The sequence below is a fragment of the Chiloscyllium punctatum genome, chromosome 10, assembly GCF_047496795.1.
Source record: "Chiloscyllium punctatum isolate Juve2018m chromosome 10, sChiPun1.3, whole genome shotgun sequence".
In the NCBI taxonomy this organism is placed as follows: Eukaryota; Metazoa; Chordata; class Chondrichthyes; order Orectolobiformes; family Hemiscylliidae; genus Chiloscyllium; species Chiloscyllium punctatum.
In genome coordinates this window covers 10,087,426-10,112,295 of record NC_092748.1, presented here as the reverse complement: position 1 = coordinate 10,112,295, position 24,870 = coordinate 10,087,426, and the positions used below count along the sequence as shown (strand labels likewise).

Below are 24,870 nucleotides of genomic sequence, written 5' to 3'. Positions count from 1 at the left end.
AAGGACTCTGAAGGTGGAAGCCCAAAACTTAGGATTATAGGGTCTTTACTGGGTGTGTGTGTGTCCGTGTGTTCAATATAGTTTTTTTTCAATGAGTAATTGCCATTGTTTGTGCACGCTTTATTAGGATTTGTGTGGCTCGCATTTGTCTCCCTTGTCAAATAATAAGCGTATACTTGCTGATTATGTTGTATCTTTTCCTAAAATTTGTGTTGGATGTATTTACCAATTATGAGGCAACATGTTGTATTTATGCTGCTTTTCTTCGGGGAGTATTGCATATTAAAACTCTATTGATTGGGATTTCAAAAGCAAGTATTTGCACTTTGTGTGCTTGTATTTGCATTGTGAGCTTGAAAACAAGGGTATTAAAGCATTGCTGTATTAAACCTATAACCACTTTCTTGGGTGTTGGCAGTGCTTTTGATGGTTCAGTGGTAATGAAGTGAGGAGAAAAGCATGCAATTCAAATTTGAACTTCTGTCCAGAAGTTTCTAAATGTATGCAACATTTTTAAGTTTGTGAGGTTGCTAAATGATTGATTTAAATCTTTACAAGCTAACCTCATTGCATTTGGTTATTATCAAGCCTAAAATGATAAAACTTTCAACAATTGCATAGTTGTTTTGAAGCAATTTTGTTTTCTGTAAAAACATTTTATTGCTTAGTTTCTGACCACCAATGTATAACAAATTGCATGTGAATTGGATCGAAGTAGTTCCATTCCTGATGGTTCGGTTTAAATTTCCAAGTAAAATTACCCTTGGCAAACAGTTGAGAGAGACTGATGGATGGGGCTGCAATGGTATGAAATATCGAAATTATTACTGCAATACAGATCTTCAAAGTAATGATGTCTTTGAAGATGACATTGTACAGATTCCTTGAGGGTTCTCTGTAATGCAGATGGTTTTAAGTGCAGTTTGCATATCTGTATGAGATCATAGAGGAATGCTAGTCGTTGAACAGACTGCTTTGTAATGTTATTTTCAGACATTTTAGCTATTATTGAGCCTGTGCTTCTGACTTAACAATGGGGCACCTTCATAAGAATGTCAAGTTTTCTGAAATGAAACCAGCTTGATTAGCTACTTCTTGACCTTTCCCAGACTGGCGATGCCAAAGTACAGACGCAGCCTCTTACGACATGTAACAGTAACAAACAAGAATCTGCACAACAGAAGTCAAGATTTCCATTTCATCTTGTGTCACTTCCAACTGGGTTTTGTCACCATCTAAGTGAATAGTCATATTTGCTTAGCATTCTGGTATCTGTTCCATTAATTTAAAATCCGCCACACTAGTATTCACATTACGTTGTTATTTCTGTAATGTCCAATGTGATTGTGTCACCACCGATCCCTGTCTCTCACGTTCTCCTCTCCATCCTTCCCTTGTTTTATTCAGGAAATGAGGGCGACCCTGGCTTAGCCTGCATTTGGTGCCCATTGCTAAATGCCTAATTATCAACCACATTACTGGGGGTTTGGAGTCCCGTGTAGGCTGCACCAGATAAGGATGGCAGTTTTCCTCCCTAAAGGTAATTCGTGAACTGGGTTTTTTTTTTTTCTGACAGTTGGCAATAGATTCATGGTCGTCATTAGATTATTTATTCCAGATTTTGAGTGATTTCAAATTCCACCATCTGCTGTGATGGGATTTGAACCTGGGCCCCCCTACTGTTACCTCGACATCTGGGGTTTTGGATAAACAATCTAGTAATATTAACACTAGGCTGTGGCCTCGTCATTAATATACAATATATGTCTGTCTCTCTTTCTTTGTCTCTGTCTGTTTGTGTGTTTACACTGCACAGTCTGTCTGTCTGTCTGTCCCTCACTCCCCTCTGTCTCACTCCAGTTCGACTGGGGCAATACAACCATGGCTAGGCTATACAGAACAGCCAGGGAATTCCAAGAGACATGGCATTCATCCACAGACTCAATCAATAAGCACATCGACCTGGATCCAATATACTGGCCACTGCAGTGGACAGCTGGAACTGACAACCGGAAGCGGCAGATACAATCACTATAAATGCTGGAGGAAACATCACAGAAGCGCTTCACAGGAGGCTCCCAAGCACTGAGGATGTCACCTAGACAGGGAACGAAACTCTGCAACACAAATTCCCAGCTCGGCGAGCAGAGCCACAACAACGAGCACCTGAGCTACAAATCTTCTCACAAACTTTGAAGAGACTGCACAGGAATTCTCAGAGGCCTGGCATTCAAACCGGAACGCCATCAATAAACACGTCAATTTGGACCCATTTACCAACCCCTCAAAAATAATCGGTAGTGATATCATCCACCAGAACACACCAAGACACACACATAACAAGCAGGACAGAATATCAGCACTTCAGAGTTACTTAGCAGGGTGACAATGTCGGAGAACAAATCTTCTAGCTCCGCGAACAAACTTAGACCGTAATATGGACATTCATCAAGATGTCACCATCTATTTCACCGCAGTCTCTATCTTTCATGTCCTTGCCTACAGTAAAAATAGATGCAAAATACTGGTTTAGTTTTGCCCCCATCTCTTGCAATTCCACACATAGGCTGCATGGCTGATCTTTGAGGGACCCTTTTCTCTTCCTAGTTACCATGTTGTCCTGAATGTATTTATAAAATTCATTTGGATTCTCATTTTTGAAGGCTGCTCATTTTCCAGCCTTGCCTTTTTCCTTGTGAACTACTGTCCCCAAACAATTTTTGAAAGCTCTTGCATAATACTGTCAAAATTGGCCTTTCTCCAATTTAGAACTTTGAACTTGCAGATCCTTTTTCATCACTCTGTTAAAACTCACAACAATTATGAATGCTGGCCCTAAAGTGCTCACCACTGACACTTCAGTCATTTGTCCTGCCTTATTCCTAAGAGTAGGTCAAATCTTGCACCTTATCTTGTAGGTACATCCACATACTGAATCAGGAAATTTTCTTGTACACAACTAACAAATTCCTCTGTCTAAACCGTTAGCACTGATCCAGTCTGAGTCTGTGTCTGGAAAGTTTGAACTCCCTTACCGTAACTACCCTGTTACTCTTACAGATTTGTTTCTCCCTTTCCTGCTGATTGTTTGGGATTCTATCATACAATCCAAGTAAGGTGATCATTCCTTTCTTAGTTCTCCATTGCAGCCAAATAACCTCCCTGGATGTACTGCTAGGAATATCCTCCCTAAGTACAGGTGTAATGCTTTCCCGTAACAAAAACTGCACACACCCTCTTCTCTTGCTTTCCTCCCCTCTCTCACATGCACATGCACGCGCACACTCTTTTTCTCTCTTCTATACCCTGTAACATTTGTATCCTGGAGCATTAAACTGCTCATCCTATCCATCCTGAGGTCACATCTCTGTAATTGCTATGATATCCCAGTTCCATGCCCTGAGCTCATCTGCCTTCTGTGTGTGACCTCTTGCATTGAAATAAATATGGTTTAATTTACCTTGTTCTCTGCTTTGTTCCTGCCTGCCCTGACTGGCTTGACTTACTCCTTTTCCCAACTGTATCAGTGTCTGACTGATCTCTTTCCTCACTATCGACTGGGTCCAACATCACAACACACATTCCCCGCAACACACGTGCACATACCCCACTGGAGCAGCAGTGGGATAGCCCCCACCCAGTATAGCAACCCCCTCCATGGCAGGACATCTTCCCCCGGTACATCAGTCCCCATCCAAGTCAGGTGCAATCCATTCCTCCTATACAGGCCACTTCCACCCCAGAAGCGATTCCAAAAATGTGAACTGTTCTCCCCTGCACCAGCTCTTCAGTCATGCATTCATCTGTTCCATCTTCCTATTCCTCCCCTCACCACCTTGTAGCACTGGGACGAGCACACGTCACTACCCTTGAGGACCTTCTTTTCAAATTTCTGCCTAACTTCCGATATTCTCCCTTAAGAATCTCATCCTTTTCCCTTTGGTTCCAATGTGCGCAATGACCACCTGCTGATCCTTCTCCCTTTGAGAATATTCTGCACTCTGTCCGAGATATCCTTTGATCCTGGCACCGGGCAACATACCATTCTGATTTCTCGCTGCCTGCAGAAAGGTATGTCTGTGCTTCTGATGAGAGAGTCCCTTTTCACAATCGATCGCTTGGAACCTGATGTATCCCTCATTTCATTAGAGCCAAATTCTGTACCAGAAACTTGGGTTTTTGTGCTACATTCCCCTGAGTCCATCACCCCGACTTTTTCCAAAACAGCACACTTGTTTGAGATGGGGACAGCCACAGGAGAATCCTGTCCTCCTTGCCTCCTTCTCCTACTAGAGTTAACCTATCTACCTAACTCCATCTGCAGTTTTTCTCCCTTCCCATAATTGCCATCCACCACTCCCTCTCGCTCCTGTAAATTCCTCCTGGCCTCTAGCTATCGCTCCAGCTGATCCATGTGATCTGAACCAAAGGCACTTTTGCAGATCGAATAATCAGTCACATGGTTAAGATCACACAACACCAGCTTATAGTCCAATAGGTTTATTTGGAAGCACGAGCTTTCGGAGCACAGCTCATTATCAAGTGGATCACCTGGTGAAGGGGCAGCGCTCCGAAAGCTAGTGTTTCCAAATAAACCTGTTGGACTATAACCTGGTATTATGTGATTTTCAACTTTGTACACCCAGTCCAACACCACCACCTCCAAGTCAGTAATAAGGAAACTCTTCCAAATCTCTCACATCTGACGGGAAGAGCAGATCACTGAGAATGTGTATAGAATATAAGCAGGGAAAGAGTTAAGCTCTGAGTTTTATGAAACAAGAGGTTTAACTGAGCATAATTCAGATCAAATGAGAACTTAAAGTTTACAATGGGGCGCTGGAAGCAAGGGTAATGGGTTAACAAGGTGGAAAAGCATTCATTAACAGTATTGGAAGCATTCAGCATATAAGGACAGTTTAACAAGGTGAAAATTATTCGTATGTGAAGCCAGTTAAGGTTGGGATCATTCATTGTGTAACACCACATTACTTTAATCTTTGCTATTGACATTCACTGATAGTAACTGTCACCCAATCAAAATGTATGTTGCCTTATCTGGATGTTTCTCTCTCTAAAATGACTATGTAATTCAATAAGAAACTGCTTTTCCAGAGAAGCTCCTGTCTCTCTACACATAGGTGACCATTCTCTCTCCCTCCAGGGCCCGGAATAAAGATGGAGGTTAAGCCATACTGTGCCTCTGAGTGGTTGTTTCAATTGATACAGGGATAGGGAAACAGGACGACAACTCCACTGAATGCCATTTTTGCTCCTTAACAATCTGTCGACCCAGAGAAGAGCACTGTCTTACTGCTCTGAAAAAACTGACTCAGGCTAACTTAATACCTATGTTTTATATTTTAAAAATCTAATTGAGAGAGATCTCAATAAAACATATAATCAAGAAGGAACCCACTCTACTTCTGTAGACTTACAGCAAGGTTGCTTTTAAAAGCTATGCCTTTATCTGTTCCTGTGCTGTGAGCTCTCCCACACAGGTTCCAAGCTCAGCTGTGAAATTTGCTGTTTGTTTTCTTTGACAGACTCAAATGTCCAGCGATACTTGAACTCAAACAGCAAAGGCATTAGCTGTGCAGATTCGCTGCTGTGTCAGACAGCAATGTAGGTTTCTTTCTTCCAAAACAATGACTAAGCTTATAAAACAGTAATTACTGCTCCTGGAATTCAAGGACATCACCACCAACACCTAAAATACCTCAAAAAAGGAGCAGCCCTTAGAGCCGTGGCTGTTCTCCCATCCTTGTCCAGATTCAACTACGTCTGCCATTTTTCTACCTATGCCTCCAACTGATCTGTGTCCTGTGACAATCATCCTTATCTTGCACAACTGGACCAATCTTTGTATTGTCTGTAAACTTATTAATTCAACAAGCTGTGTTTTCCTCCAAATCGCTCACTTTGACCACGAGCAGACTAGGTTTCTGTATTTAAGAAGAATTGGTGTTTATCACAATGAAATAGATTCTAGGTACAGATAATGAGCAGTTGACATCTAACTGAGTTCAAACTCTTAACCCATAGAACTTTTGCTATATGGGCCAAGCAACTGGAAGGACAGTTCAGTGGTCCCTGATCAGAGTTAAGTCAGATGATCCTTTTGTTTGTCCAGACCTGCTCTTTGTCAATCTTCTTTCTCCAGGTACTTCCACTTGCACGGAGGAAGCAAGAAGCAACTGAAGCACGGTTGTCAAGTCTCTGATTTAATGGTTAAGAGCCACAGCTTATAGCAAATGATGAGGGGAAAATAAACTAGCTTCCTTCAGGCTTCACATTTTTTCGTCGTGCAGAGAAAGGGCAACTCCATTTTCTGAAGTTCAATGGTTTTTGACCAAACATTTGTATCCACAAGTTGTTCAGTTACCTGGCAGCCAATTACTTAGTTTTTGACACCCATTAATAATGGGCCACTGTTCAATGACTTGTTGCCGGTCAACTCTCCATTTACACACACCTTTTCACTCCAGCTTATCTGCCACCAGACTTCTCCTGTTGCTTGCGCAAACAGCACTTATAATGAATATAAGATAATTTTGCCTTTGAAAAGTTCCATATTCTTGTCCACAATCCTTGGGTTTTACTGTAGTCCTTTTCCCATTTCAGCCCACATTACAAAATACAGTCAGTTCTAATATAAAGCGATTGTTCCATTTTCGCATGATCTTGCGTTATAAGAAAATTGCACCAAAGTTGTGCCACTTAAACTAATGGGGCTAGAATTGTGTTATAGACACTACAGGTAAGGAAAGTTCACATCTACCATTGCTTCAATTGCGGTAAAGCTAATTTGCCTTGAAAAAAGCACGTTGTTGCAGAACTGACTCCAGAAAAGGTAATATACTTGCTTCTGGGTCACTAAATATTTTACAACAGAAGCTGAACAGGTCTGACAGCATCTCTGGAAAGAAAGCAGCGACACTATTTTGGGTCCACTGACCCTTCGAAACTCCAGCTTCTCTAACAATTTCTGTTATCATTTCAGATTTTCAGCATCTACAATTTTGTTCTTTTGTTTTGTGTTTTCACAGTGCATGTTTTAACTGGAATAAAGTTGCATTCTTTCCTGGTGTAGTAAGGAATTGCTTTTGTTCCTTGGCAGCATTCCAGATGGTGCCATCATTGATGTCATTGTTAAGTCTACTTTTTAGGACTAACACAGCAGATGTTAGAATAGCATGGCTGCTTTGCTCCATCTATTGGACCATATTATCTCTATCTACATTTGACATAAATGTGGTTTACATTGAAATATTTCAATTTTTATCTGGAATGATGAAGCTCTGTGTACAGATCTTCCATTGTATTGCTTGCAACAGTTAGAGCAAGAGTTTAAATTTTCCTGTTAAATAGTACACCATGAATGTTATTTCCCTATAAATAGTCAGAACAATGCAATGTGGTACCAGTAATAAGTTGCACCTTAACTCTGTCTGTAGTCACTCTTTTGAGTGTTTGATACTGAAACAATTGAAGTCATAACTCACAATAAGGTGGCAAAAGGTTTATTTGGATTTTGACCTTTCAGTTGTTAAATGCCAAACCAAAGAATTGTTCTGTGTTAGGTATTTGTGTCCATGCAGAGTTCTGTTTACTCTAATTTTGATTCCAATTTGTTCAAATGAAGTCAAGTTTACTTTGCAGATTATTGGATCAAAGAAGATGTGTTTGATTGAAGAATTTAAATTGGGCAATCTATAATCTGGAAAACACAGAATAGGATTTGGTTGTTTGCACCTGTAACTGAATGCATTTTACTGCAAGGAGTGTGATGCTACTGTGATATCTTTGCAGAATTATACTTACTGCCACTAATGTTATAAAATTAGAATATTAAGTCTTTGAACAGTAGTGATGTGGAAACCTTTCTGATGATATGGTGACATTTAGATGGTAAATGAAAAGTATTGGCATGTTTTGACTGTTAGTCCACATGTAAGGAAGAAAGGGGAGTCTGACCCAAATAAGCCAAATTTCTAATAGTTGTGCATTATTTCCATATGGTTGTGTATATCCCAATCTATCCTGAAAGCTTGGTTACCAAGAATTGATGGTAACTTACCTAACCACAGTTTCTCTCCAGGTCAGCATATTATGTTGCATAATTGCTTTGTAAGACTACTGTGACCTCCAAATTCTAGTCAGTGCAGGTTTAGCTGTGCAGGATTCTGAATGAGTTGATTGTTTTGCTGATTTGATACATTGAACAATTTTAAAGGGCTCTAGACTGTACCTGCTTCCCATCCAGAAAGCTGTGGATACGTTTCATTTTGGAGAAGAAAGTAGATAGTTTCTAACTTATGCTTTGCTATTATCATAGCCAATATTCATCACTTCAGCTTTATGGTTCTTTGGATGAGGGTTTCTTGTTGTTCTGAGTTTGAATCTGTGTCAGCAAAGATTGATCATATGCGTAGTAATGATGAATAGTCTAATCTGTTTGCAAGTACTTAGTTAGTCAGTGTGATCATAGATAGCTCTTGCCTTTTTTAAAATTGTCTGATATGATAAATAGAAGCAAGAGGTTGGGGTGTCATCCCGTTCCCGCTTCAGTCACTGCAAAACAGTCAAATGCAGTATGGCTTTACCTCCCTCATCTTTATTCCTGGCCCTGGAGGGAGAAAGAACGATCGTCCATATGTGGAGAGACATGAGTTCTTCTCTGGATAAGCACTTCCTTAATGAAATATATAGTCATTTCCAGGAGGAGCATCCAGATAAGGCCACCTACATATTAATGAGGTGACTGTTACAATCAGCAAGTGTCAGTAGTAAAGATTAAGCAGTCTACAGTTACATAATAAATGTTCTTAACCTTGTTAACTGACTTCGCAAAATGAACACTTTTCCCCTTCTTAACTGACTCTACATACTGACTGCTGCTTTTTCTTAAAGGGTTTTACATAATGAAAGCTTTTTCACCTTGTTAACCCAGTAACCTTACCTCATTGTTTATTGCAAGTTCTTATCTGAGTCATGCTTAGCTGAGCCTTTTTTGTTTCACAAAAATTAACTCTATCCATACCTGCTCATACCTTATGCACTTTGTTTGGGGGGGGGGGGGGGGGTGGTGGTGGTGGGTGTGCAGGAAAACAATTTGAGAGACTATTTATATGTCTTGCCATGTTGTGTTTTTCAAGGATAAAGGATTCTAATCTGTATTAGCAGAATTACATGGGAATTATAACATAGTAGCAGACTTGTTAGACTATCCATATTGTGTTGGTGTTGCTTTACCATGTGAGCAGCAGCCCTTAGTCAGTGTACTGCTATTGTTGGTCATCTTGTCTATCTTGTGAATCTGAACCCTTGGATTTCTCTGCTTGTGTATCACCCAACCCCTCCTATTCAAATAGCTGGTTTACTTTATTGAAGCCAAATGTTCAACTTTTCACTGACCTGTTGAAAGATTTTTCTCAGGAGAAGCACTCCCACTTCAGATTCCAAAACCAACACACAACCTTAATGTGACTGTCCTCTGCTACTAAGTGAGTGCTGAATGTTGGAGACCTCATGGTTCAGTTGAGGCATTCCAAACACTGCCTTCGAGAGTGATTGTTAAGAAATGCTAGACCAATATTTGGAAGAAAAGCGGCAAAATTCTCCTTGCTGCCCAACGAGTGACAACACTACATCAGATAATCTGATCATTGCCTCTTTGTCTCAAGATCTTGCTGTGCTAGATTTCTGAAATTGCAGCTGTGACTACACTTCAAAAGTAGTTAATTGGCTGAAAAGTGCACAGTGTATTGTGCAAATGCTATATAAGTGCAAGCCATTATTCTTGCACTGACAATGAACTACATCTGCAACTTTGTGCTTCTACCACTGTTTATCATTCTCCCCTTTCTGCTTCATTTGGTTTTCAGTTGATTACTATGCTTGCTATTACAGCGCTTGTAAATCCCTCTAGCTGTATATTCAAATCATCGATGGAACCAATGGAGATAAAACATTTTGAGCAGATATGTATGGGCCACATATATCCATGACCTGCCACTCTTTCCAACAAAGTCTTCAGTGCATTTTCCTCACTCTCTCTTGCTTGCATAACCCTTAACATTAAGTCGTCGTCATTTTATCAGAGATCAGAATTTTTGCTATTTCAAGGACATGACTTCATCCACTGAATTTTGCTGATCCAACAGATGATCACTCCTCGAAGAATGGGTTGAGCCAAGTTTTTTGTTGAATTCTGGAAATGCATTACAGGTGTCCAAGAGTAAAAAATAACCCAAGTAACATGTGGAGTAGTAAGGGTTAGCTGAACTTGTGACCAGCAAGTAATATCCAGCTGCTTAACATGGTGCAAGTGGATATGATCCAGGCTGACTTAAAAATTGACCTTTACAGATCTTAAATGTACAGGTAGTCCTTGCTCATCTGGTGCATGGCTGCAGTGAGAAACTTCAAATTGCTAATGATATTTCATTGGGTTTTTTCACCCAAGTGCATGTACAGCTGGAAATAAATTTTGGTGGAATCAGCATCCTTTTTTTTTCCCTGTTGCTGCTGAGGCGAAACACTGGGCAGAACTCCAGGGAAGTTGATGACCATTCAGATTAAGCGCTTAAATTTGGCCATTATTCTGGAAGGGTTGCTTTTTATTTGAACAAAAATTGTTGATAGTCAATTCTTTTTGTCGTCATCTTAATATAGAGGTCAGCTGATTGAACAGTTTGTTGGGTGGTATGAAATTTTAGTAATTTTTAGGATTTGACAAACATTAGCTTCACATTTTACTGTGGTGATGCCATCTACGTGTTAATTATTGTCACCTTTGTAAGAGGGACTGCAGCAACAAGTGCCTCTTTACTTTAAAACAGGCTTTTCGGCTACCGACTTGTTTTCCTTTCGCATTCAGAACAACATTAAATATTTTCCCCTTTATTGTAATGTTTGAGGAAGAAATGATGGAACATCGCATTAGGTTCTTGAAGCACTCAAGAGCACTCAAGTGCAAATATTGTTACATATGGCAGAACACAACCATAAAGGAATGGCAATAAATACATGTTTGATTTTGTTCAAAAAACAAAAAATGGCAAAGTTATTAGAATATCTCTCTCCTCTTCAAACGGTGTGGTATCTTTGTGTCGACTTGAACAGACATAATCTGATGTTTGAGTTGATTTCTCACCTGATAAACTGTAAGTCTGAAAATGCAGCACACCACCTCATTGTACTCCATTGAAGTGCCACCCTACATTATGGGCATCTTCTGAAATGCACCTTGAACTGACAGCATTCTCAATTAGAGGCTAGAATGCTACCAGTTAACAAGCCTGACATTTTGAAGCAACACATTGATGAAGATTGGAAGGTATCCGTCAGTTTTCTCACCTCCATTGAATTTTTTTGGGTAGTTAAAATCTTGTCTACTTAATAATAGTTTTTAATGCGTACCTGAATTTACCTGCTCATTTCATCCTGATTTTACATTGCATTGTTTGATCGAAACATAGTGTTCCAGTAATAAAGTTAAACCTTTGCTCTACTGCAACTGAATCCAGAGGGATCATTCTGGAAACATTTAGTTTAATCCTAATGTTCTTGTCCTATAAAACTACCCCATTACAGTTTAACCTTACTCTTCAATGTTTATACATGTGTACTTCCTGATGAATCCAGAACATTTATTTCTCAATCTTGATCCAGCTGCAATCATACGTTTTTAATTTTTTCATAATTTTCACTTTTAATTATTAATTGATTTGTATTGATTTCCCAGTTTTCTTGAATTTGCAAATTTTGCAGGTTTTTACTTGGGATTTGGAATCAGGTTGGAAATGTCTCCTCCAATTGATCCACTGTCCATGACAGTGGCAGTTTTAAGGACATGTACCAGTGTTCTTGATTGGAGGTGAACATCGTGGTGCTGAAATGGGTAATCTGCCTAGGTGCCATTATCCTTTTTCCCCCAAAGTGATGACACAAACTCCTAGCGTTGCATTAAGTCGGAGCTGTGCTATGTGATGTATGACGTTGTATCAAGATCTAATGTCAGCATGTTGGAGAAGGCTGGCATGAGACTTAAAAGCAATGATGGTGTGGCCACATTATAAAGAAAAATCTGTTTCTCTCTTATTGCAATAGTTCTAAGGTCAGGTACAGGATGATAAGAGCAAAGTAAAAATAAAATTTACAGCCCAGGAACAGTCCCTTCCACCCTCTAAGCCTGAGCCAATCCAAATCTACTGTCTAAACCTGTCACCCAATTCCTAAGCATTTGTTTCCCTCTGCTCCCCACCTACTCATGCATCTGTCCAGACACATCTTAAATGAATCTGCCGTGCCTGCCTCTACCCCCTCTGCTGGCAACGCGTTCCAGGCGCCCACCACCCTCTGTGTGAAGTACTTGCCACATGTATCCCCGTTAAAGTTTCCACCTCTCACCTTGAAAGCGTAACCTCTCATTATGGAATCCTTCACCCTGGGAAAAAGCTTGTCTCTATCCACACTATCTATACCCTTCAAGATTTTGTAAACCTCAATCAGGACCCCCTCAATCTCAGTTTTTTTTCTAATGAAAACAATCCTAACCTACTCAACCTCTCTTCATAGCTAGCACTTTCCATACCAGGCAACATCCTCGTAAACCCTCTCCAAAGTCCAATACTTTCAGTAATGTGGCGACCAGAACTGAACACAATATTCTAAATATGGCCAAACCAATGTCTTGGACAATTTTAACATGACTTGCTAGCTCTTCTATTCAATACCCCGTCCAATGAAGGCAAGCATACTATATGCCTTCTTGACCGCTCTATCCACCTGTGCAGCAACCTTCACGGTACAATTGACCTGCACTCCCAGATCTCTCTGCCCATCAACTTTCCCCAAGGCTCTTCCGTTCATTGTATAATTCGCTCTAGAATTAGACTTGCCTAAATGCATCATCTCACATTTGTCTGGATTGAAATCCATCAGCCACTTTTCCGCCCAACTCTCCAGTCTATCTATATCCCTCTGTATTCTTTGGCAGTCCTTTTATGCTTTCTGCTATTCCACCTATCTTTTTGTCATCTGCAAACTTGCCGATCATAGCAACTGTGCTGTCTTCCAGATCAGTTATGTATGTTATAAACAACTGTGGCCCCAACACTGACCCCTTTGGAACACCACTGGTCACCTTTTTCCATTTAGAGAAACTCCCTTCAACTACTACTCTCTGTCTCCTGTTGCTCAACCAGTTCTTTATACACCTAGCTAGAACACCCTGCACACCATGTGACTTCACCTTCTTCTCCATTAGTCTACCACGGGGAACCTTATCAAATGCCTTACTAAAGTCCACGTATATGACATCAACAGCCCTTCCTTCAAGTATCAACTTGGTCACTTCCTCGAAGAACTCTATTAAGTTGGTAAGGCACGATCTTCCCCCGCACAAAACCATGTTGCCTATCACTGATAAGCCCATTATTTTTCTGAACATAAATAGATCTTCTCCCTTAGTACCCTCTCCAGCAGCTTTCCCACCACCGACATAAGGCTCACTAGTCTGTGGTTACCTGGAATATCCCTACTACTCTTCTTGTACAGGGGGACAACATGGGCAACCTTCCAGTCCTCTCACACCTCACCTGTATTTAAGGATGCCACAAAGATGTGTCAGGGTCCCAGCTATTTCATTTCTCGCATCCCTCAGCAACCTGGGATAGATCCCATCTGGTCCTGGGGATTTGTCCACCTTAACCTCTAGCCTACCCAACACATCTTCCCTACTTATCCAGACCCAACGTGATCCAGACTAATCAAACTTCTATCTCTAATCTCATCATGTTCCTCTCCCCAGTGAACACTGATGCAAAGTAATCATTCAGAATCTCACCCATTCTCTCAGGTTCGACACACAGCCTTCCTTCATTGTCCCTTAGTGAACCAATCCTTTCTCTAGTTACCAGCTCTCTTCTTTTATAAGAATAAAATGTTTTGGGATTCTTCTTAATTCTGTTCGCTAAAGCTATTTCATGACCCCTATTAGCCCGCTTGATTCCTTGTTTAAGACTTGTCCTACTTTTCTGATATTCCTCCAGGGCCCGTTCTGTTCTTAGCTGCTCAGACCTGAAGTACGCTTTCCTTTTCCTCTTGGCTAGTCGTACAATTTCTCCTGTCATCCACAGTTCGCAAATCTTGCCCTTCCTATTCTTTGCCTTCCGATGATGCACCTGGAACAAGGCCAGTGACTCTGCTCCATCTCCCAATCTTGTAATGTACTGATTTATGTTAGTCCCCATACTGTCCACAAGGATGCCTGGTCATATCTTAATACACACAGCCTCAACTCAAGTATCCACAAGTGGGTGATGAACTACCAGAAGGCCCAGGCTTTGAAAGCTTCGACTGAGGACAGATTGGGAGAGCATTATGGAACCATGATTAGATTTGTCCAGCCTTTGAGAAAGCAGAAATCACAATGATTAAAGAGATGTGAATCAGCTCACAGAAAAACTGGTGAATAGTGGTTGACACTGCAGTTCCTGTGTTGATTAGCAATGTCACTTCTACCTTGACAAATTTAATGCATTTGCTGTAGGACAAGTCCTTATTGTTATACATAAGGCAGTCTCTTTCTGAAGGAACTTCGGTGTTTGCCTGGCTTTCAGGATATTTAAATAACGTAACATCTAGTGGGAAGTAATGCCTTTGCACACAGATGGAGTATCTGAGTCGAGCAGCATTGGTGGCTGTGTTTACTGTCTTGTTAGAAGTGCCCAACCCTGTCACAATTCCAACACCTCTTTGGAACATCCTTTTGGTGGGATCAAATGCAGGGTTTATCATGGGAGAAGACAGCAAGAATTGGATCTGCGCTTGTTGTGCAGAAATCTGGACCTGACTTTTCAGCCTGAGGTTTCCATTTCCATCCATGTTGGCAGTCAGCTCCCTGCTGGTATCCTTTTTTTTTCCTGGTTTTTGGAGACCTTTTTTTTCCCAAGTTCTGGATTTTTGTGAGTCTGCATTTTAAAGAAAGACAATTGAAGTCTGCCACTCTTCAGCTCCATCTGGACATGTCTATCACTCACTGCTTTTAACAGGTGGCCCTTCAGCTGCCTGCTCAATTTGATGGAGATATTCTGGAGACAGGTACGATGAAACAACTTCATGGATGCACAAAACGTCCTTTTATTTGGATTTATTGTGTTCCTCTGCTCTAACTGTCAAGATACTCTTGCCCCCCAGAAGCTGTTGTCAGAACCTCCGATCTGCTGAAGACATGTTTGAACATCTGTACCTCCTCTTCTACTTAATGATCGACTTTCTCACACAGATGTTCCATCATGACTGCCAGCTGCCTACTTCTGCTGTGGCCTCTGGATGCTATGTCTAGCTGTATGTTTTCAATCCATTCTTTAGTTTCTGGATAATTTGGGTGTTTCTGGTTTTCCCCTGAATCTCCTAATTTCCTATTAAACAACAACTATTGGAAGAATGTTGTGAAACTTGAAAGGGTCCAGAAAAGATTACAGGGATGTTGCCAGGGTTGGAGGATTTGAGCTGTAAGGAGAGGCTGAATAGACTTGGGGTGTTTTCCCTGGAGTGTCAGAGGCTGAAGGGTGACCTTAGAGGTTTATAAAACCATGAGGGGCATGGATAGGATAAATAGACAGTCTTATCCCTGGGGGTGGGGAAAGAGTCCAGAACTAGAGGGCATAGGTTTAGGATGAGAGGGGAAAGATAGAAAAGTGACCAAAGGGGCAACATTTTCATGCACAGGGTGGTGTGTGTGTGTGGAATGGGCTGCCAGAGAAAGTGGTGGAGGTTAATACAATTGCAACATTGAAAAGCCATCTGATCTGGGTGGGTGTATGAATAGGAAGTGTTTGGAAGGATATGGGCTGGGTGCTGGCAGGTGGGAATAGATTTAGGTTGGGATATCTGGTTGGCATGGACCGGTTGGAGTGAAGGGTGTGTTTCAGTGCTGTATGTCTCCATGACTCTAAGTATAATGTCCACTTTCACTTCCTTCGAATGTAGTGTCAAAGAAATGACTCTGAAGAGGCATGTGGTACCTCTAAGTTTGGCCTAAAGGAATTATTCTGACGGCTAACACCTGAGTCTGCAATGATCCAGCTTCAGCCTCTTGTCACAGTCAATGCCAGTTTAAATTCTTCCACCATCTGCTCCAGCTCAGCCAGGTGCCTTTCAACTTCAGTCCCTGCGTTTTGATACCTGTGTTATGGATTTCTGCCAACTACACTAGAAATTTAGGGGAGGTTTAAGTATTCTGAAGGCCCAAAGATGACGAAGGAGGAATTCTTCATTCAACTGGCATTTGGTCAGTCCAAATATGAAGGAAAATTCAAATTAAATTTGGCAGTGTTTATGGCATTTATTTGGAATTAGGTTTTTGATTAGTATGGGGATCAAGGGTTATGGAGAGATTGCAGGCTAATGTGGCTGGAAAACATAGCCATGATTGAATGATGGAGGACACTTGGGCCTAATTGCTGCATTCTGCTCCGAAATCTAATTGTCTTATTCTATGACCTGACGTAAGATCATCATTCCCATCATGCCTCCTTGCCCCAAAGAGAGCTTGACACAGCAATGTCCATTCTATTGCTGTAGTTGCTATCTCTCACTTGCTGGTGGAGATTCTGTTTACATGTGATTATCCTGAACAATCACTTGAGCTACCTCCCTGAGTAAGCCCATGCTTGAGTTGAAGTGCTAATTTTTGACAGATATATTTAATACATCTGAATCTGATAACTAGTTTTTTGCAAAACATAACACTTTCATAAAAACAAATGTGAATAAAGGTATCTGAGCTTTCCCAGAGGGGACAAACCTTGTCTCCTGGTAATACTTATGCAGGAAGTGTTTAGGAAACTGCTTCCTATGGTTGCAGTGCTGCAAAATGACATTGCTTGACTCATTATGTTGCTATAAACAGTTTAAAAGTAGTCCTTGAGAACAACTAGAACAAAATTTATTGCAAAGTACTGGAAGTTAATTTATGTGATGGATTTCATAAGAGCAGCTCTGCATTGAAAGCAGATGGCATGTGCAGCTGGGAGAAAACAGTATGTACAGTGTGTTTGTCAGCAATGATGTGGAGGTGCCGGTGTTGGACTGGGGTGGACAAAGTCAGAAGTCACATGACACCAGTTTATAGTCCAACAGATTTATTTGAAATGACAAGGTTTGACACGCTGCTCCTTTCAGTGATGAAGGAGCAGCATTCAAGCTTGCAATTTCAAATAAACCTGTTGGACTAAAACCTGGTGTCATGTTACTTCTGACTTTGGAAAAAATGTCCAAGTAAAGCATTTGCAGCTGTGATGAAAAGGGAGTGGAGATTTTTAGTGAACATATCTGGAACAAGAAGAGAATAAAGACCTGGATGAGAATTGCTCCACAATGAACAATGAAAAAATGCATCATGGGACACACTGAAGTAAAGTAACTGTTATTACAGCTCAGGAAGTGATTGCAGGGCCCCGTGCTGAGATCTTTGTATCCTCAATAGTCGCAGGTGCTGGAAAACTAGAGGTTGGGTAACGTAGTGCCACTATTTCAGAAAGGTAATTAAGAAAAGCCAGAGAAGTATAGACCAGTGTGCCAGACATCCAGTGGTGGGCAAGGTGTGGAGGGAATCCTGAGGGACAGGGTTCACATGTATTTGGAAAGGCAAGGACTGACTAGTGATGGCCAGCATGGCTTTGGATGTGGCATAGTGTATCTTACTAAGTTGAAGTATTTTGAATGAGTGACAAAAAAAATTGATCAAGGCATAGCAGTAAACATTGTCTATATGGACTTTTGTAAAATACTTGACAGGGTTTCTCATGGTAGACTGGTTCGCAAGATTAGATCACAGGGGTAACCAGTCATTTGCATCCTTTGAAGGTAGAAGGCAGAGGATGGTGGTGGAGGATTGCTTTTCAGACTGGATGCCTGTGACCAGTGCTGTGCCACAAGGATCGGTGCTAGTTCCACTGCTTTTTGTTATTTGTATAAATGATTTTGATGTGAGCATATGCGGTATAGTTGGTGAGTTTGTGGATGGCACAGAAATTGGAGGTGCAGTGGATAGCCAAGAAGGTTACTTCGGAGTACAACAGGATCTTGATTAGATGGCCCAATAGGCTGAGGTTTGACAAGTGAAGTTTAATTTAAATAAATGTGAGGTGCTGCATTTTGGAAAGGTAAATCTGGGAAGGACTTATACACCTTAATGGTAAGGTCCTGGGGTGTGTTGCTGAACCAAGAGACCTAGGCGTGCAGGTTCATAGTTGCTTGAAAGCGGAGTCGCAGGGAGGTAGTTTAGTGACGAAGGCATTTGGTATGCTTTCCTTTATTGGTCAGAGTATTGAGTGTACGAGTTGGGAAGTCATGTTGCAGCTGTATAGGACATTGGTTAGGCTACTTTTAGATTACTGTGTTCACTTCTGGTACTCCTACAGGAAGGATGTTGTGAAACTTCAAAGGGTTCAGAAAAGATATACAAGGATGTTGCTTGGGTTGGAGGGTGTGATTTGTTGGGAGAGGCTGAATTGGCTGGGGCTATTTTCCCTGGAGCATCAGTGGCTGTAGGGTGACCTTTATAAAGGTTTCTAAAATAATGAGTGGCATGAATAGGGTGAATAGGCAAGTCTTTTGCCCAGGGTGAGGAGTCCAGAGCTCAAGGGCATATGTTTAGAATGAGAGGGGAAAGATATGAAAGGTACCTCATGGGCAACTTTATCACAGAGGGTGAAACGTGTATGGAGTGAGCTGCCAGAAGTAGTGTTGGATGTTGGTACGATAACAACATTTAAAAGGCATCTGAATGAGTATATGAATAGGAAGGGTTTAGAGGGATATGGACCAAGTGCTCACAAATGGGACTAGGTTTATTTAGGATACCACATTGGCATGGACAAGTTGGACCGAAAGATCTGTTTCCATGCTGTATAGTTGTATGACCTTACTAGAGCGTGAGCACCTTAATATAGAGAATGTTGCAATAGATTGAGGAGACAATGGAGAAAAATGCTCAAGTTTGAACTGATCGGGGTCAGCTGACGCTCCATCGAAGTCCTTTGAATTAACCTGCAAAATTCCAGAGGCTTCTATGAATGTTTGGTACTCCAGTCCTGCCACATTGTACTTTGCAGCTGTACTTTACTTTTATATATTAAATGTATAGCGATATCTTTATAATTTGTGGCAGAAGTATATTCTTGAAATACAAATTAGCCTTAGTTTTAAATTGAATTCTGCCATTTTGCTGTGGGACTGCAAAGTCAGAATGAATGGCCGTTTGTGCTTTGTTTCAGAGTTGGTAGTTAGGCTTGTCAGTCTTGATTTCCACAGTCTGAGATTAAAGCTAATTTTTTTTTTAAGTTTTCAGTCATTTAACAAAAGTAAATCTTTTATAACACCACAGTGGAGTCATATAGCATGAAAATAGGCCCTTCAACCCAACTTCTCTGTGCCAACCAGGTTTTCTAAACTGACCTTGTCCCATTTGCCTACATTTGGACCATATTCTGTCAAACCTTTCCAATTCATGTACCTGTTAAAATGCATCTTGTGTGAGGAATATGCTTCCTGCTAAATCTTCAGAGTTGTTGAACTGTTCATATTTATCCCCTGAAGGACATTTTTTGATTTTTATCTGGGCCTGAACAATTTACGGCATCTTTATAAAGAATATGATCAGTAAGTATGAGCTCAAATGGAGTGACAGAATGCTATTACCTCAGTCAAGACAATGTGACCTCTGACCTTAAATTCAGTTCAATTCAGTGTAACTTTACCAGAGGATTGCAAATTTAAGTTAGATGAAAATTTCAGTTTGGTTTAAGTGGAAGAATTCCTTTTCTTGTCAAACACCGGTCATCCTGAGAACTTGATGTGGAGGTACCGGTCTTGGACTGGGGTGGACAAGGATTAAAAAGTCTCAACACCAGGTTATAGTCCGACAGGTTTATTTGGAAGCACTAGCTTTTGCAGCGCTGCTCCTTCATCAGGTAGTTGTGGAGCAGGATCATAAGATACAGAATTTATAGCAAATTTATAGCAAATGTCATGCAACTGAAACAATATATTGATCAAACCTAGATTGCTGTTAAGTCTTTGATTTCAATTGCAACTGGACTTGATTTTTGAATAACTCCAGCCAGTTCATCATGCTTCAAGCTTTGTATGTATTGTTAAGTATTAATCCAACAGGTATGTTAGGATCTTAATTCTACTGTTTCTTCATGTTATGTACAAATTCACATCTGTCTGGTGTATTCTGGAAGTAGTCTAATACAAGTTGTTGGGAAAAGAAATATCTGAAGACTTGTTTGAGAAGTGATTTGAAAATTCAAAGCTACTAATTAGTCTGTAGTCTTTGATTCATCCTTTCAAAAGAGTATCAAGTTATGCAATGTGGAAATAGACCCTTTTAGTCTAACTCATCTGCACCAACCAGACCCACGTGCCAGCATTTGGCACATATCCCTCGAAACCTTTCCTATTCATATATCCATCCAAATGTCTACTAAATGTTGTAATTGGGTTGATGGTAATTTTCCAAATTTAAGCCACAATTAATATCATTTAAAGCTTTAATTTGACTTTGGGAAATTCTTAATCTGTATCTCAATCGATTGCTTTAATTGTTTTTTTCTGATTGTGAAGTTTTAATGGTTGCTTCATGGGATATGGGTGTGGCTGGCATTTGTTGCAGATCTGAATTGCACATTTCTGTGCATCTAGGGTCATTAACCTCAGTCCCTGAATTCTAATTCCAGGGACATTACTACCATGCTGCCATCTTGCCATTTCAAATGCAAATATTAAATTTTGATTTAGGAGGGTGGGATCATGTTTGGAGGGTTGGTGTAGACTTGATGGGCTGAATGGCCTGTTTGCATATGAATCTATATTTTTTAAAAATCCCAAATATCATATCTAACATTGAAAATGCAGCAAAAAGAAATGCTGCCTTCGTTCTGCCAGTAAGGGCAGTTGTGAAACACCGATAAATTGTCAAATTTTTAATGTAAGTTCGTGTTGTATAACTGAGGAATTCACTGTCTTAAATTAGACAATACTGGATATAACACACTTGCTTATGCAGCCTTAGAGAGGCATTATTTAATGTAATTCACCATGTTTATTTGTCTGAGGTGGGAGAGTTTGTCCAATCACTCATTGATATTTGTCATTGTGAAGTTTTAGTGATGGGTTATTGAACCGGACTAGTGCGCTGAAAGCTCCAGATTACTGTTTAAGTTTGCAACAAATGATCTGTCCTGACTTTATATCACAGCCAAACAAAATCTGTTATTAACACTAAAATAACGCTACTTAATTGAAACAAAGTCATTTCTACACTTAGTGGGAAAAAGATCAAGAAGGTGGTTTGGATTACTGCAGAATTCTTATTTCTGTCCCCTCACTACCCCTCAAATCGAAGTTTTCCTCCAGCATGTATATTGTGGAATTGCATGTTGGGTGAACCAAAGTTAAACCGTATTTTTAAAAAATTCTCTCTAAAGGTGTGGATCCTTCTTTTCAAATTGAGTCCAGGCTCCCAGGACCGATCCAGCCTTCACCTTTTTCCTCCTCTGTCGCTTTTGTGGCTGCAACCAGGCAGCCCAAATCACGAGCCTCCAATTCCAGGGATGAACGCTATCGATCTGGTAAGTCATGCTTTTGCTCAGCAGAGGTAAGGAAAAATTGTCTTTGTTATAAAAATGTTTTTTATTGCCTTTAAATACAGAGGAACTTTGATTATCCAAACAACATGGGTGGGGAGTATTTTGTTTGGATAATCAAATGTTCAGTTAACACAGTTTAGCGAAGCATCAGGACCTTGCAATCTTTTTCGGATAATCCACGTTCAGATAATTGAGGTTCCTCTGTCCTGCATTTCAAAAAGTTTTATTGATCCAGAATTGCATTGTTGCTATTTTCAACTCTACAATATGCCTTTAAGTTTCTTTAGCAGTCTTAGAATTCTAACGAATCATTCCTTGGGGCCAAAAGCATTGTGGTAGTCTGATTCACTCAGTTGCAAATTAATCAACCAAGTGAATTTTCGCATTTCATGCCACCTTTTCACCATTGTGATTCAGTTTTGACTTGGGGAAGAATAAAATAGTCCACTAAACATGGTGTAAGGATGTTTAGTATTTGTAAGGATTTGGGCAAATGGAGAAGGTAGTGGAGAGAATGTGTCTTTTCCCTCTTGAGGTTTAACTTTAAACTTTTCCATCTGCTCACAAAAGTCCAAAGGCAGAAAAATCTTGCATTTATATATAGAGGAACCTGATTACCCGAATGTCAATTATCGGAATTACGGATTATCCAAAGAAGATCCCAAGATCCTGTTTAAAAATGTAACTGTTCAGCAAAGAGGTGTTTCCATCATCGGTCGCATCTTTTGTTTACAATGATTAAAAGTGAACTTGGCTTACTAAAATGCTGCTGAGAACAGTCCAGGACATTGATGGGAGCCCAAGCACCATCTCCAAATGACGTGTCTGTGTCGCGCTCGCCTGCCCGCCTTCCCTCGCGCTCGCCTGCCCGCCTTCCCTCGCGCTCGCCTGCCCGCCTTCCCTCGCGCTCGCCTGCCCGCCTTCCCTCGCGCTCGCCTGCCCGCCTTCCCTCGCGCTCGCCTTCCCTCGCGCTCGCCTGCCCGCCTTCCCTCGCGCTCGCCTGCCCGCCTTCCCTCGCGCTCGCCTGCCCGCCTTCCCTCGCGCTCGCCTGCCCGCCTTCCCTCGCGCTCGCCTGCCCGCCTTCCCTCGCGCTCGCCTGCCCGCCTTCCCTCGCGCTCGCCCTCTCTGATGTAACAAACACTACATCAGACAGACAGGCAGAAAACTAGCCTCCAGGATACATGAATACCAACAAGCCACCAAAAGAGCTGACCCGCTATCACTATCCTTACATACAGACAAAGAACACCACTTTGAGTGGGACAACGCATCCATCCTCAGGCCAATTCTCAGCTCAATTTGGGAATTCCTAGATACCTGGCATTCGAACCTGAACTCCATCAATAAACACACTGATTGAGACCCCATCTACCAACCTCTGATAAAAGAACTGGATATGATATCCCTTACCTAAAGAGAAAATGACCTACAATTAGAAAGCTGGGCATAATAGCGGTGCTTCTGAGGAAAACTGATGTTGACATCGAATATGGTGACAACATGTCCAAAAACAAACCTTCCAGCTCAGTGCGCAAACTTTATAGCCTGAATGAATTTCATAGATGCACAGAAATTTCAGATCAGAAGGAGGCTGTTTGTCCCACTGTTTTTGCACAAATTGTTGAACGAGTGACTTAGTTTATGCCATTCTACCACCTTGTCTCTGTAACCCTGCACTATATTTCTTTTCAGATAGCTGTCTTGCTCCCTTTTGAAAATTTCAATTGAACTGCTCTGCACCACACTAGTAAGCAGTTGTTACTGTACGAATAAGTTTCAACTCTTATCATTTTGGCTTGTACTGATTATTAAATCTATGTCTTCTAATTCTTGCTCCTTCCAAAAGTGGTAAAAGTTTCTTCCCAATCAATCTGTCCAGAGCCTTCATGATTTTGACCAAGTTTTTGCTGAGTTGCCTTTTCTCCAAGAAAAACGTCTGTCGTCTTCACTGAAATTCCTCATCCATGGAACCATTCTTGTGAAATTTTTCTGCGATTCCTTTTAAATCATTCACAGATTTCCAAAAATATGGTGCCTAAAATTGAATGCAGTACTCGAGCTGAAGCAGAATTAGTGACCAGTGTACATTCAGCATAATGTCCTTGCATTTGTACTCCAGTCTCCGGTTGATAAAATCCAGGATATTGTATGCTTCATTACCTTCCAGTTCATGACACGTGCATATACACTTCCGGCCTCCTTGCCACTGCACCCCCTTGAAAATCAAAACTTTTGTTTTATATTGTTACTCCCATGTATTTTGTATCAAAATGCATAATTTCACATTTCTCCACATTGAACCCATCTGCCACCTGCCCACTCATTCCACCAACTTGCCTGTGTTCATTTTTATTATACATTGTCTGCCTCACAATTAAGTTGTTCCAGGTTTTGAATAGTCTGCAAACTTTGGAATTAAGGAGTGTATAATTTTATTACAGGAAACACAAGGACCCTGACACTGACCTCTGAAGAAATCCACTATAAACACCCTACCCCAAAAAAATTCCATTGACCATTATCTGTGCCTCATTCAGTTCCTAATCCATGTTGATCTTGTTTCTTTTTTCCCCATGAGCTATAACCTGGCTCATAAATCTCTGATGCACACTGTATCAAACATCTTTTTACAAGTCCATGTTCACCAGATTAACAGCATTGCCTTCATTAACCTTCTCTTTTTACAATCTGTTACTACATTCTCTTTTTGACCTTTATACTCTTCAAGTATGTGAATTACTCCCCTTTTACCAGGGCAATGGCAGCATCTTCCTTGTTAAAGGCAGGTGGAAATTACTCCTTTAATACAGAGCTTTACCCTCTGCTTTCATGTATAAATCCTCTTATGGCTTCTCATTAGTTTTACTACATCTCTTCACACCATTTTATCATCTGTGCGCCTATAGAAGACTGTTAGCAGGCAGTTTCCTTTTACTCTTTCCCTTATATTTGTCTTTTCGGTCTGCAGAACATAGCATGTTTAGTTTGGTTTCTAATTTTATTTAATACTTGATGCCTTTTTATAAGTGCACTTTTTCTTCCTTATCTTAATTTTCTATGCAACTGAGGTCATCCACTTTGGTATTTATTAACCTTGGGAGTGCAGCATAGATTTATTCGATAACGTGAACTCCAGATGTTCATTTGCAAGGTGACATGTTTTAGTGTGGTGAAGGTTTATAATCTATCAATATTATTTGGC

At 40.8% G+C, this 24,870-nt stretch overlaps 1 protein-coding gene across 5 annotated transcripts in view; it reads left to right on the top strand.

The window, feature by feature from the left end:
* Positions 1-24,870, top strand: part of LOC140481879 (disco-interacting protein 2 homolog A-like) — a 273,185-nt gene that overhangs the window by 93,833 nt on the left and 154,482 nt on the right. For 4 of the 5 annotated variants that reach the window (XM_072578496.1, XM_072578497.1, XM_072578498.1 and 1 more), the window contains exon 3: positions 21,507-21,650. In XM_072578496.1, coding sequence (XP_072434597.1) covers positions 21,507-21,650 — 144 coding nt within the window. Of the gene's footprint in view, positions 1-21,506; positions 21,651-23,360; positions 23,416-24,870 lie in introns of those variants that run through there. The other variant, XM_072578499.1, reaches the window with a different exon arrangement.